At 40.0% G+C, this 16052-nt stretch overlaps 1 protein-coding gene across 1 annotated transcript in view; it reads right to left on the bottom strand.

Annotated features, from left to right (window-relative positions):
• LOC116323207 (chemokine-like protein TAFA-2) overlaps positions 1 to 16052 on the bottom strand; it is an 88045-nt gene that overhangs the window by 30912 nt on the left and 41081 nt on the right. Inside the window, exon 2 of the mRNA XM_031743482.2 lies at positions 8336 to 8439. Within this exon, the coding sequence (XP_031599342.1) occupies positions 8336 to 8438 (103 nt within the window). The 5' untranslated portion in view covers position 8439. The remainder of the gene's footprint in view (positions 1 to 8335; positions 8440 to 16052) is intronic.

Here is a 16052-nt window from a genome sequence, read left to right as displayed (position 1 = left end):
AGAGTAGCTCTTACAAAGCAGGCCTTAGTACATCAAGGTTATAGTCTGTGAATGCTTAGTGGCACATGGTATGTGGTATGTTTTTCTTGAGCTGTTTCTTAAAGGTTTTGCAACAATTTTAATCTTTGCTTCAAACATTGCACTTTATATCATATCATCTATTACTGTTAGTATCTCCATATCAACAAAACAACATGCAAATTTTCTATTTATGCAAACATCTTGTATCAAAGAGACATGTCCGGCCTTTGTAACAGGTAAAAACACAATGGCTTACTTGTACAGCATGATATGTTTAGCCCTGACTGCGGTCTGGCAATGCACATAACAGAAAGACCGTTATTTAATTTTACCCAAGTAGTAGAAAGATGTGTCTATTTTAGTTCCATTGTCAAGCTAGCTAGCTAGCTAATAACAAGAGACTGTCTTTTATTTTAAAGGCACCAACATTACATTTGCTTGGCTTTACTTTGTGTCCATGTGTAATCTTCACTTTAGAAGAATTAAAATAAGTGTGTTCACGCTAGCCAGATTATCTTTGAGAGCTTAGCATCACTCTCTGGTGTTCCTAGTAGTCTTTCAGTTCTGTCCCCTTTTTTTCAGTTTTTCTTTGCGTTCCTCGTTGCTCTTTTCCTGCATGACATTTGTGTCTACCCGCCAGAGGTGGGACCAAGTCATTGTTTTGCAAGTCTCAAGTAAGTCTCAAGTCTTTATCGTTAAGTCACAAGTCAAGTCTCAAGTAATGTCAGGCAAGTCAGAGCCGAGTCTCAAGTCACTGGTGTAAAAGTCCGAGTAAAGTCACAAGTCTGAAACTTTGAATTTCAAGTCCTTTCAAGTCTTTAAAAAAAAAGAAAAAAAAGAATGTTGCAGTTATATGCTAAATGTAAATATTAGACCATGTAATTTTTAAATCTGTTTTTCTCAACGCATGATGAAATACTGAACTTAGAAAATATACACAAATTGTGAAATTGCACCTCTATAAAATGCAGCTCAATTAAACTTAGCTCCAAGAATAATTTTCACTGCCAGTTCTGAGATAAGCTGCATGTTATTCTTGGATGCGCTTGTAGGACCGGCTTTAAAATCGCATGACAAAAATATCATACACATTAAAAAAAACAGTATCACCAACGTAGCCTGGACAACATTTGCTAGTTAGATGAAGTCAGCTGTCTCATCGTAGCAAAAGAGAAGCACCACCGTTCTTCATGCAACTTCAACTGTCGGACAAAGTTGGAAGTTGTTCCATCTCTGTCTGTGATTCTCTTCTTGCATGTTTTGCATATTGCATTTCAGTTTTTTGTTGACTACTTCATAGTTTATGTACCTGAAAAAAAATAACTACTCGCAGCATTTTTGAGCTTTTTTTTTTTTTTTTTTGAAAAAATCGGGTTAACTTGATTGGCTGTGCTACAGCTCACGCACGCATACGTACGGAGTGTGGTTTGAATAAATGAATGAATGAATTGAATTAATGGTGCACACTTTCTATATAATATGCATGTTAAATTGAAATATCAAGTCTTTTCAAGTAAACCGGTTCAAGTCCAATTCAAGTCCCAGGTCATTGGTGTAAAAGTCACAAGTCTTAGAACATTTTTCCAAGTCAAGTCTAAAGTCATAAAATTAATGACTCGAGTCTGACTCGAGTCCACGTCATGTGACTCGAGTCCACACCTCTGCTACCTGCATAGTTCACTTTGCTTGACTGGCCAGTTTCAGTATCCTACATTTGAAACCTCATCTCTGTGATTGTTACAAACACTGACCTGTTGGAATTCATGCACCACATAACTCACATAGCATATAAGTAAGTAAGTAAGTAAGTAAAATTTATTTATATAGCGCTTTTCACAGATAAAAATCACAAAGTGCTTTACAACACAGGAAATGGGAATATAAAAACAATATAACAGTAAATAAAACAATGTAAAACAATAAAACTATAAGAACAGCGTAAGAAGAAATTAATCAAATGCTTTTCTAAATAAAAATGTCTTCAGCTGTTTCTTAAAAGAATATACACAGTGTAGTGCACAGAAGTGTACTAACAGAAGAATTATATTTCAAATACTGGTGGCTGTTTGGGGCCAGTCTCTTTTAGTCGCCTCACCAACCGTTGCTATAACAAATAGTTCCATGTTTGTTCCATGAACTGGTTAACTTGGATTGACTGAGGCTGGAAGCTAGCGTAACCTAGCTAGCCCAGGTCAGCTCTGAGACTAGGCCTATGGGGGTGTCCAAATTCATAGGCTGCATCCTCCTGAGGACCCGGCCTTCATGGTCTACGTGAGCCAGGTCCTCCGAAGGCTGGGTAGGCCGGAGGTGAGCGGCTATGAAATTGGACGGTCCAGCCTTCAGTTTTGCATCAACAGCTGTCTCGGTAGAGTTTAATAAACTCGGCCGTGTGTTCCTTTCTATCTAAAATATAACAGGACACTGGAGTAAATTCTACCATCTCACACTTCTGTTTAATCAGTTTTCCATTTGACATTTATTCAGCTGTGTGAAAACAATAACTTTAATCTCAGCCAAACCGATTTACTCACGAACAAATAAAACACTGAAAAAAGCCAAACAATAACATTTTTAAGTTACCTAAGTGACTTATATATATATCATGTTTAACCTGAGTAGCGAAAGACCGCGGGGGGGTTGAAAACGATATGCTGGGAGTTCGCTGTTATCGCCCCGGCTAGCCATCGAGCTGGTGGGTAACAGACGTCTCTGAAAACGTCAGAGCACTTCTGCAAATATGTTATATCTTGATAAACCGAGCAGATATTTGAAGTTTACACAGCGAAATTCTTGCCTGAAAATATCTTAAAAAGTTTATTTTGTGACCCAGAAAGAATAATATTAAAACTTAGTAGCGGCCACCATTGTTGGAAACTGGAATTGGCTGGGCCGCGCTATGAATTCTGGGATATGGTGGGCCACAAAGGATATACCTGAAATACAAATAAATAATAATAATAATAATAATAATAATAATGGATTGCATTTATATAGCGCTTTTCTAGGCACCCAAAGTGCTTTACAATTCCACTATTCATTCACTCTCACATTCATACACTGGTGGAGGCAGCTACAGTTGTAGCCACAGCTGCCCTGGGGCAGACTGACAGGAGCGAGGCTGCCATATCGCGCCATCGGCCCCTCTGGCCAACACCAGTAGGCGGTAGGTGAAGTGTCTTGTCCAAGGACACAACGACCAGGACAGAGAGAGCAGGGGGATCGAACCGGCAACCTTCTGGTTACAGATAAGCTTCCTAATCCCCTGAGCCACGGTCACCCCACAAATAAATAAAATAAGTGAATAAAAACAACTAAAAAAAGAACTAAGGCTGTTAAAACCAAAATGCTTGGGTCAAAGTGTGACCATAAAAATGCGATCAAGTGTTTGTGCAGATCTAATATTTAAGGGAAGACTATTCCAAAGTCTGGGACCTGCCACAGAGAAGGCTCTGTTGCCACGAGACTTGAGTTTAGTCCGTGGAATGGATAACATTAGTTTTGAACTGGACCTCGTGGTTTTCTCTGGAGCATAAATAAATAGGAGCTCAGACAGGTACGAAGGGGCCGTTAAGTGCCTTAAAAACAAGAAGTAAGAGTTTAAATTGGATCCTGTAAGGAACAGGGAGCCAGTGTAGAGAGGCTGAAACTGGGGTAATATGCTCCTTCTGTTTAGTGCCAGTTAGCAGACAAGCAGCTGCATTTTGGACCAGCTGGAGATGATAAAGAGAGGCCTGGTCCAGACCAAAGTACAAGGAATTGCAGTAGTCCAGTCTGCAAGTAATAAAGAAATGAATAACATGTTCAAAGACATTAGCTTGAAGGTATGGCTTTACCTTAGCCAGCTGTCTTAAATGAAAAAAGCTGGATTGGACTACTGCGCTCACCTGCCTACACAGTTTGAAGGAACAGTTTGAAGAATCAAGGTGCACACTGAGGTTTTTTACATTTGTCTTACAATAGGAAGATTATGGGCCCAGAGCACTGTCAATGTGATTATTAATGAAGTTACCAAAAATGACAACCTCTGTTTTGTTTTCATTTAATTTTTAAAAAGCTGCCTTCAGACTTATACAAAGCACCTCCTTTATTTAATGTAAGACGCATCACTGCAAGATCTGTGGTTATTTTGATGCATACATATATTTACATTTACTATCAGAAGACACAAAAGGCACAGGAGGAAAAACAATAGCAGACGCATTTAGAATCTATGTACAGTCGATTATTGAAGATGCTAATTAAAATAAATCAGATGTCCCCACGACTTTAGATCCAAGCCGTCCTGTCTGACTCCTATCTCTGCTCAATAAAGGACAAGCACAAAGGTGAACGGAGTGACCAGAGACACTTATTAAGTTTGTGTTGTAAACATCCACTGTTGTAAAGGACAGACTCCTCTGTAGCAAGCTGGCTTGACAGGAGAGTGCAAAGGCAAACCTTCTTTTTAATAAATCAGAGCAGAAAATAAACCAAATTTGCATAACTGTCAGAGAGCAGCACGTTTGATGGTGCAGCCATGATCCTGTCTTTGCTGACACAAACTGGTTATCTAAAGAAGCAAAACCTCATGTATGTGCATTATTAAAATAGTTTTTCATCTTGTTGAAATGCCAGCAAGTGAGCTTAGGTCCCTCCTTCTTCCAGAAGCCAGAACATGTCTCTATTGGACATGTTCTGGCATCATTTTATCTCTTGAATGATAACAGGTTTGCAGCGATACAAATAACACTCAGGGGAAATTAGTGGGCGGCGGTGGCTATCCGGGTGAAATGGAGCATGTGCGAGATTATTCTGATCTACTTCCTGCTGAAATGATGAGCGCCTTGAATGGGGGATGGCTGCCAATCAAAGCCACTCACATCAAAGTGCTGCACTCCCAGTGTAATTGGTGGACAAAGAGGAGAGAGGTATGTGCAACTTCTGTCATGCTCACGAATGGACATCCTGTCTGGCAGCAGAGCTGCCTGCATACCACCAATTACCTGAGGCTGTGCATTGTCAGTGGGACTCCCAATGATGAAACATGTGGGTTGGTCTTTGCTTGTAATGTTGCTGAGTTGCCATAATTGATCTCTGTGGGTTTACTGGTGACGACTCAACAACACTTTTAATTAGGCAATGGGAGACGAGTTTGACTCATACCACCAAAGTGGCCGTTTCAATCCAATTACTCCACCGTTTACCACTGTGAAATTTTATTTGTGATGCAGAATGGTGACAAATTCCTTTCGTAACATCTTGCATGAGAAGTGGCAGCCTATGTGGCAGCTCTCCTCAGTGCATTTGTTCTGTGTGCCGCTTTGCATTTGTCACTCTGGTTTGGGAGAATCGCACAAGCCTCCGCGGGTCTCAGTAGCTCCCAAAGAGCTGAGTGAATGGATGGAACGCCACTAACCAAACTTATAGAGAGAGGAAAGTTGTTTATGTCTTGGCATGGGGAGATACATTATGTTGAGCCTCTTTAGGCCACATGATTAATCAGACAGAGCACATGGTGTGACTGAGACACCTAAAAAAACCTCTGTCTCTGCATCAGATCTGTCATTTGTTGAACCTGCTCCAGAAGGAAATGAGTGACTTTGTTATTCTGCTAGTTTCTTATATTAATATGTCAGTTAAAAAGAGCAGAAGCCCAGAACTCGGTTTTTAGAAAAATTGTACAGTGTTCTGTGTTGCAGATCACCCCTGATGACGTTTTCATTGTGTGGGGGAGGAGCTTGACCAGTGTTGGTCAAGGTACTTGAAATAAGTAATTAGTTACTAATTACTGATTACTTCTCCAAAAAAAGTAATCCCGTTACTTTACTAATTACTTATTTTCAAAAGTAATTAGTTACTTAGTTACTTTTTAAAAACATGATACACAACCTGAATACGTAATAAAACAATAGACCTTTCAGCCCAATTCTATTTTTTCTGTATAATCCATCATATAAAATAGTCTCTTTTTAAAACTTGTTTTATTATTTTTAATCTTTTAACTTTATGTATCAAGCAAAAATTAAATCATATGCAGCAGTCTTTGACTTGAAGAAATTTGTTTAACATTTAAACCTATTTTCTGCATATTCCAGCATATAAACTAAAATAATGTTTTGTGTTTACACTCTTTCAAACAAATGCAAGTAAAACACAGCAGGAAATAAATAAAATTAAAGATTCAGCAGCACTAAGTCCTGTCACTCTTAAATCTATTGTCAGCTGTTTAGCAGGAGTGGGGCGGGTGGAGGTTTGCCCACAGCGGTCATGTCAGTGGGGGGATCCGGGGCTTTCTCTGTGAATGTCACATTCCCGTGACGGCGTGCTCGCTGCTCGCTCAGATTTGAAGTTTAATTTTTCGCTGTAGAAAGAAGTTTTCTTCCCACACAGAGTGTACAGCGGACGCTATGTTTTTGTCACTTTTTATGGAATCAAACTCAAAGTAATGTGATTACTTCCATGCTTTAAATACTGCATGGTCATACTCTCTCCATGACTCCATATTATCCATAGTTGGTCTGCACGTGTCTGTTGCTGCCACGGACGTCACACGTGCTTACGTCATTGTCATGAGACACTCTCACAAACAACATCACGGTTTAGTAACCCAGTAACGCAGCCTGCGTACAGGAAAGTAACAGTAATTTAATTACCTTTTTTGAATAAGTAATCCCTTACTTTACCCGTTACTTGAAAAAAGTAATCAGATTACAGTAATGCGTTACTTGTATTAGAGCTATAAGCCACAGTTAAAAACTTTGTTGCATTTTGGAGCATTACTCAGTAAGACCTGAATGTAAACTGTCACGACTTGGATTGCTTCTCCAGTTTATTTTCATTCCCAGGGCGTCGAATACTGCTGTTCTGTTTGAGCTACTGCTGTCTCACTGATGCACACATTTTGTTCTTTGTCCAGGTTATAGCAATAGTGAGATGGGTCACTCATAGCTGGTATATAAGCACTTGCAGTGAGTCCCTTGGCATTGTTGGTATAAACCCGCTGGATAGTTGCCATTTTTCCAGTGTCGTATAGCAGCATGTTTTAACCCAAACATGCTGTGGCAATCTTTTTCTAAACCCAACCAAGTAGTTTCAGAGTTTGAACCTGAGTAGCGAATCCAGTGGGCGTAAGCAAAACAGATCACTGAGCAAAAACACAGTGTTACCAACTGAGACACGAGCCAGACTCCTTGCTGATAATCTTTTGACTTACTCGACTGATAATCAACAAGTTTCCTGACACGGCCTTTGCCCTGTTATCTCTTCAAACACCACCTATGGTGTCCAATTTTACAACCAGAGCATAAAAGCATCAACATAAAAGACAGCTTAAAATGCCAACACGATCTACAGAACATCAGTGTTTGAGAGCCTAGGAAGAGAAGGCACTATTCAAGACTTACAGTCAAAAAACCTCAAACTTAACAATTTACTTAGATGTTTTTATGACGTATAACAGCATCAGTTACTAATGGTCAGTCCAGTTCTTCATGCTGCTGCTGCGGACACTCCTGATCTGACTTGCACCACAGTAATGGTAGCATTGCTACATGGTGGAGCAGACCAGATTTATACTGCAAATAAACACGACACCAGAGCTCTTGCTTTCTCTCTCTCCCTGGTCCTGTTGGTTGTGCTGCCACATACATCATAATTTTGTAACATCGCAAAAATCACTGAGCTAACCATGGAAGCTACTCAAATTCAGTTAATTAGCTAGCTTTTTTGTTTTTTAATATAAATATATTACATTTCCTCGCTCCCACTCCAGTCCAAAATGAGTCTTTCTTCATGTTACTTCTCTCCACTGAGCAGAATCTACTACTTCTGTCTAATCAGCCTAAAAGTTCATACAGTTGATAGAAAGTTAATGCCTCCATGTCACAAACACAAACTGAGAATACTTTTCAGTGAAGTGATAGAAATCTCGTGTCCAACATATTTCCATATTTATAGAGTTTAGCTTTTTGAGTGAAGGACAATGATAAGAAAGCAATGTTACACAGTGAGTGTTATTCTAAACCGATTATTCTGTATTCATCTCAAATTGTTGGTGAAAATACTTTTTGCTTGCTTGCTGGTTCGCACTGTGGCACGACATCATACAGTCAATGAGCAGCTTTAGCCTTTAATACTATGAAGGATAAAAAAGCAGTAAAAACATACGATTTTTATGAATATATTCATTAAAAAAGAATATATTACTGACTAGGTCATAATTGTTTTCAGTGTCAAAGTCCAGACCAGTGATATCCAGAAGCAGTTCATCACTACAGCCGACCACTGAAAAACTTAAGAAGCAAAGTAAAAGCTGCTTTTGTTTCTGTGGCCTCACCTGTTGTTGCTTCTGCTGGTGCAGACATCTCCCAGACGCTCATGACAAGCACCATTAGAAGTAGAGCTCCTTTGCTTCCGATCTGCGGGTATGGCTCACTCATCCTTGATAAAGAGGCGAGAGGAGAGGAGTGTTAGCACAACTAACTCATTTATGATAGCTGCAGTTTGAAGCAATTTGAGGTGAAACCAGAAAAAACTATTTATAGATATACAGAGATACAGTTTACATCTAAGTGATTCAGAGAAAGCTTGGGAGGAAATGCTGTGGTCAAACAAAACCAAAATCCAGCTCTTTCAAAATCATGAGTATGACCCAAACAACACCATCCCCACAGTGAAACAAGGAGGTGGCAACATTATGCTGTGGCGTTTCTGCTAAGGACCAAGTAACGATTCCACTGCAATGAGGGGAAAATCGACAGGCCCGAGACGGTCTCCAGACCTCAGTCCTGCAGAAAATCTGTGGAGGGAGCTGAAGCTTCGAGTTGCCAAGTTTCAGCCAAGAAATCAAAAGGATTTAGAGAGTTTCTGTAAAGAGGAGTGGTCCAAAATCCCTCCTGAGATGTGAGCAAACCAACTAAAAGAAACATGTACCCACCAAGTACTCAGTCATGTTTTTCACAGGGATCAACTCACATAAAAATCAATGTATAACCTTTGTGTAATGTGTCTTTTCTGGATTTTTGGTTGATATTCTGCTGAAACCTCCATCAAAATTATAGGCCCTGCATTTTTGTAAGTGAGCAGATTAATAAATTCAGCAGGAAGTTGAATAATTATTTCCCCCAAGGATGAAAGATGGCTAGATAGACATCATTAACCCACATTAAGCCCCTGGTTTACATACATTTACCAAACAAAAGCATCTATTATCATCTGTGTCAGCCTCTCCTCCTTTTTTTCATCCCTTCGCTCGCATGAATGCATGTTTGCTCGTATAAAGCAGGGATAGAGGCTATTATCCTCCTCCTTGCTTCTCAAAACAAACTACAGCTGTGAATGCACCCCCAGATCACCATCTCCAAATTCTCTCTTTCTTCCCCTGCGGCTCCCCTCGCGCTCAAACGAACATGAGGTGAAGGCTCTCTGCTGCCCCAACAGGCTTCAGCAAGCCTCTGTAGGCTCTACAGCAGAGTGGAGAGCGGGCAGGTCGCAGTGGCTATTCCATCCCTCCGCAGTGCCTTTTTCTCTGCACTCCCTCTCCCTAATGAAGTGTGGTGGAGCCAAGGCCACACTGCATAAACCGTCTGGCACAGTGTGTTATCACCGACAGACAATGATCAAATTTCAAACGGGGATGCGGCAGTGGTACGGTAATTACTGGAAGGGGCATAGTATCGTATGGCGGGAGGGTACAAAGTTACAAGCTGCGTTTACGCCTTATTTACCACCTCCCGCCTCTTATCTGGCTGCCGCATTGACATATAGATTGGCTAAACCTCATCGGGGATCTCAGATTATTTGTGTAATTAAGTTTATTTTTGCAAAGCAAACATGACCTTTTAGCAAGGTTTTGTTAGAGCGCTCAGTGTCACACAGGAATTAGTATTGAGTTGTGTTGCTCCGGCAATAAAGAACATTCAGAACTCACATGTTTAATGTGCCCTTTAAAGATATAAATAGATGCCTGTCATCTGGACATGTAGGCGATGGCAGTATGTGGAAGGGGAAGTCTTAAATAATCTCTAAAGATTTATGTATTAATTAATTTTGACATGGCTTCATTTAATGAAATTTGACTTAAAGGTCATGAATAATTTATACATCACATTTTTACTGCTTTAAAAAAAGGCTAAATATTTTTGGGAAATACTGATTGCTACCCAAAGCCATCACAGTGACAGCGAGACTACAGGAGGTCACCGAGAGCGAAGAAGTTATTTGAAGTGCTGCGGCTTGATTATGTCATTGCTTTCAGGTTTTTATAGGGATTAAACAAGATGCATCATGTTAATTTGTGAATTTCAGATGGTAAGTACCATCCAACTCTTGACAAAGAAAAGAGGCAGGAAAGAGCAAACGGATGGGGAATCGATTCCCAAGTCCTCTAACGATCAAACCGGTCACTTGTTCCTACAATCTGATACAACCGACGTTAGTGAGATACAGGCACGAGTACTCGAAAAAAATGATATGTGGCATTTAATGAGATAGTAGAAGTGTAGAAAGGCTAATCGCTCAGCTACAGAGCTCATTCATATTCTTCAAAGGGATCATGAACCATAATGTTGTAACCACTAAAAATAGACTAACTACAAGCTGAGACACTGTGAAACGATGGTATGAGCTCCTGTAGAAACCAGAAGTCTGTGTGATGTCAACCTTACTTTAACAAAAATGTGTTTCACTCACAGTGTCACAGAAAAGAATGACTCAGCCACAGTCCTAACATAGTGTCTGATTGGTGGAAGTTACTGTCGCCATGGAAATGTCAGGTTTCTTAGTCAGTGCTAAACCGCTTGAGCAGGCACAAACACTACACACAAACTACCATTATGCATTATTATATATGTATAATCTAATGTATACGTTTCCAATATACTGTTAATAATGGATTGCATCTATATAGTGCTTTTCTAGGCACCCAAAGCGCTTTACAATTCCACTATTCATTCACTGGTTCACACACTGGTAGAGCAAGCTACAGTTGTAGCCACAGCTGCCCTGGGGCAGACTGACAGAAGCGAGGCTGCCATATCGCGCCATCGGCCCCTCTGGTAGGGTAAAGTGTCTTGTCCAAGGATCGAACCGAAAACCTTCCGGTTATAGATGAGCTTCCCAATCCCCTGAGCCACGGTCGTCCCCGTTCAACAGGGTCGCCCCTGTTGTTAACAACATAAGTGTTAAGATAAGCAAATTCCAAAATGTTCCAAAGGTCACTTGCTGTGGATTCTGGAATTTTCAGTGGGTTATTATTATGAGTAGTTCCTCTAATTTTAGGAGTAATTATGTATGCATTGTTGTAGCTCTGACTTTATTTTCGGATCTAAATCCAGTCTTTGAATCAGTATTTGGCTCATAAACCACCTTGTAGCTAAACCCTATATTCTTTATTTAAGAATACAGAGATTTTCTGAAATGTCAATAGAGAAAATGAATGAGAAAGTCATTTCAGAAGCACAGCGCTTCATAAAATGGCTTGTGCCCTATAGGGTAACCGTAACAGAAGACAACAGACAAGGTAAAGAAACATAAAATTTGTGCAAATATTTTGTGCACTAAAAATATTTCACAGACAAATTTTGTGTGTATATACATTACATAAAACAACTGCATCCCAAAATTTGGCATTTCGTGTCATTTTTCTCAGCACCTTCAGTGTGTAAGAGCCTTTAGAAGCACATCATGGTATGGATTCCAAGACATCCAATTTTCTAGCTTATCCAGGTGCAGAGCTTCCTTCCTATCTTACATAACTATAAGTCCTAATAGCAGTTTGCGCAAACAACCCCTGGTATCATTTTATGAGGAGAGCGGTCTATCTGTGTGATAAGGTGTTGGAATTTCCTTTTATTGGGATTGTCATTTCCCATCTCACCTTGCTTCAATTAGATTTCCTTTGTTTCCCAGGACACTTGCTGTGCATGCCAGAAATATCGGAGGTCATTAAGCCACTTATCCACAAGAGGAGGGATAATGCAACTCAAACAACTAAATGGACCCAAGGTGATCCTTTATTTTCATAATATATTTTTTCCATCCCTATTAAAGCCACGATTGCCAGTATCATGGTATTTAACAGTGTTTTCAGTGTAGCTACAGAGTGATCGTGAGGAAGGAAATTCACTGAAGTGTTGAGCGTGATAGCGAGGTAATGCACCAGTGTATGCATTTTCTCAAATGGACCTCGATTGTACGCCCAGATACTTATACTGGAACAGTGTGTGCTTACGTTCTCCTCCCAGAGACAGATTTATGGTCGCCGGTTAGCCGGAGAATTGGAGGCTGGGTTGAAATGGTGGCCAGTTGGTGTCGGTGTGCAATTCAAAGTAATAAGTGTGTGGGGGGAAAAAAGGGTCATTGGTGCCGCAGAGCAGGGCAGCGTTACAGCATCATTTGTTGGATGCTGTGGAAAGGTGCAATTCCATAAATGACATCTCATTGCACCTGAATGTGCTGCGTTGTCACTGGTGCTCAGCAGAGCGAGTCGCTGGAGATTTGTTACCCTTTGGAGCCAGTTTACATCTTGACCTTGGCTTGAAGGTCTTTTGCATTTTTGGAAAAATATAAAACAATATCCTTATAGTTAATATAAATAAACATTGTGATCCTGGCTTGCCAGTGGCAAGATTGCATGTTTCATTACTCTACTTAACCTTTCAAAATTGTAACATTGATTGATTGATTGAGCCTTTAATTGTCACTTGCAATGTTACACGTACGTGTTACCTGCAGTGAAATGGGGCCCCTTCCGACCATACATACATTGCACAAACATCACATTGGGAAGAAAGGTCAGAGAGAGGTCAAATGGTAAGAAAAACATTGTTTATGTAATAAAGATAATTCACATTTAGGTTTATATTAGTTTATTTCAAGGTTAGACAAACACCTACAGAAATAAATAAAAAATAAAAGTGTAAATCCTAAATATTTATGTTTATGTTAAGAAAAGATAAATGATGGTAAATTATCACCCATGTTGTCCTGACATGCTCTACAAAACATTTTTGACGCAACCTTTCGTTGGCTTTTACGGCCCACAATACCTGTTTAACTTGAGCCTTACTGCTGTCACAATGCTCGCTGTTAGATGCAGCAGCTGTTTTCAGTGACAGGGATCAGTTTGGGCGAAGCTGTTTTCACACATGCAGCTCTGAACTTTTCCAGACATTAGCCGACGGGCCTGAATGTCAGAATGCAAATTGCTGGCTCATAAAAAGGTCTTTAACCTGCCAGCTCTCTAGCTTAATTTCTGTGAGATGGTCGGATAAATCCATGTGAAAACAATGCTGGTCAGTGAATTCACAGTGAAAGAGTGGATATGGAGTATTTCTTGTAGTGAGAGCTTGACAAGGGCAAACGATCTCCTGTTGTGTGCTTCATGTCAGAGAGGACACATTTGGACAGAGGCCTGTGAAGTATAAGTTGAAATTTATTCCAACTTATACTTGTGTAATTTAGCTAACTGCCTCAGCTTGCTAATGTCATGTTTTAACCATATGCCATAAAAGTGTAGGCTTAGTGTGAAATTCTTTAACACTTTTTCTAAAATCTCATTACATTTGTGTGGCAGATACACTTCTTTAAGCTAAGCCAGACCAAATATGACAGCTCTGTACACTATTCCGCTTAAACGTTTTATTTTTTTAAAAGACAAGACCACAACCGGTCGCAGCAGATGGCCCCGCCCCTCCCTGAGCCTGGTTCTGCTGGAGGTTTCTTCCTGTTAAAAGGGAGTTTTTCCTTCCCACTGTCGCCAAAGTGCTTGCTCATAGGGGGTCATATGACTGTTGGGTTTTTCTCTGCATGTATTATTGTAGGGTCTACCTTACAATATAAAGCACCTTGAGGCGACTGTTGTTGTATAAATAAAATTGAATTGAATTAATTACTTGATTTCAGAATGATCAGCTCTTGCTTCATAGTTTCTTCCTTTAAGATTACCTGGAATTTCATTAGACTGAGCCAATAAAGAACAATAAAGCTCATTATCTTAGCAACGACTGCCCTCCAGTTTTATTCCATTATTTATACGTGTTCAACTACTGCAGCTTTCAGTGCTCCTTGGGAATTTATACTGCAGCTTGTAATAAAGATTCAGATAGGCATTTTGAGAGAAAACAAACTCAAACTTAGATTGTATCTATAGTGGTTGGAATGTTTCATTAGCATGTAAGCCTCACAATATTTTTTGTATAATGTATGAGCCTTTTGCCACAGAACACAGAACAAGCCTGCAGAGAAATGTATAATATATGCAGAAGTGAAGTTAGCAGGGTAAAAAATGATTTTAAAAAACAAAAACAAAACAAATACTAATAAATGGAAACATAAGTGAAATGTATAACTGCCCATTGAGCACAGTATATTGTGCACTACACTTGAAGACACTCAAGATCTCAAGCATAGTGCACAATACACTGTGGATAATGCAAATGATGTCTGTTATTGAAGAATAATGCATATTCTTTTGAGCACTGCCACCTCGCTGGCTGTCTCGGATTTGCGTGGTCTAATTTATCCAAACATTTAGCCCGTCCACTCCCGTCACAACACTGAAAGCAGCAGAGCCACAAGCCAGCTTTAAAGAAAGGCTTCACTTGAGCCTCGACCTTGGTCACAAACAGTTGCTTCTTACACTAACAGCAAAGTCCCCACCTGCAGTCACGCTGTCAACATTATCTCTGTTGTCCTGTGCGGTCCCTGAACTGCACACGTCGCCATCCCGAAAATAATAAAATATCTAAATCCAGATTTGACTATATCATTTTCAAATATCAGCGTTAATGCATTTCTTTTACAGTTGGAGTTCTGCTGCTTTAATTAACATTCTTGGGAGGTTCCTGTTTTCACTTGAGGTTTTTTTAACAGCTTGAAAGGAAAATAAATGAATTGAAAAGTTTTGACAGGCCGAGTTCAGCGCTGCCCAGGGTCTACTTCCAGTTTATTGCTGTCAGTGGTGAAATAATAACATTTGGTGTACTGTTGCCTAGAGACACAGTGAACAACCCCAAAACTTGACACTTTGCCCAATCATTTATTGTCCCTGCTCTGACAGTGAGGCTAAACAATACATCAAAAGGTTCAGGTTATGATCCCTTCTGCTCCTGGCAGCCATACTGGGACTCTTTCCTTTTACCATTAGCATCTTTGCTAAAATATTTAGAGCTTACCAATGTGTCCCCCCAGTTCCACCTTCTCTAATGTAGACTGTACACCCGTCCACATATTTGGCATAGCAGAATGGGAACAAATGTATGGATCCCTTTCTCTGTTTTTATCATGCCAGTTTCACTAAATTCAGGATCGACATTTTAAGTAAGAAAGTTTCACAAATATCAATGGAAATGTGCATTTTCAGTGCAGTGACTCCTGTGGTACTGTTGTTAATCTGGGACAAAAGGATAGAGGAAGCTTTGGCTATGGCTCAGGAGGTTGGTGGTTCAATACCTGCCTCTGCTAGTCTGCATGTGTACATGCTTAGGCATAGAAAAAGGTTCTTGCACAAGTATGTGAGAAAGAGTAAGTGTATAAATTGTGTACTGCATAATTATATCCAATTTACTGATTCCAAACTTCACTGTGCTTTAGTGTAGCAGAGCAGTAGTATCCCTGTAACCTGGGATGACAAAACATTGAAATACCTGAAACTGTTCTGGTCACATGTGTCGTTGTGGTCTCAAGTGTAGTTTACTTAGAATGTTAATATAGTCTAGCTTTTGTAAATAGTTTGCTTCTTATATAGCGTTTTCTGCTCTATTTAAGCGTTATGCAGCATGTGTCATTCACCTACAAATTCATATAAACATTTCCCCCCTACTAACATTCACAGTCTAATGAACAGATTAAGAGAAACTGCATTCAGTATCTTGCCTTAGGATACTTTGGCACTCAGACTAGAGCAGCTGGGGATCAAACCACCAACCTTCAGGTAGCAGATGACCTGCTCCACCTCCTGAGCCACAGGCACCCACTCTGTTATCTACATGTTGTGGCTGTTGTGTTGTCACCAGGGTATAGCATCCCCTATATGAAACAGCAGGTCCGTGTGT

This window comes from Oreochromis aureus, linkage group 17, assembly GCF_013358895.1.
Source record: "Oreochromis aureus strain Israel breed Guangdong linkage group 17, ZZ_aureus, whole genome shotgun sequence".
Taxonomy (NCBI): domain Eukaryota; kingdom Metazoa; phylum Chordata; class Actinopteri; order Cichliformes; family Cichlidae; genus Oreochromis; species Oreochromis aureus.
This window is presented reverse-complemented; position numbering and strand designations above follow the sequence as displayed.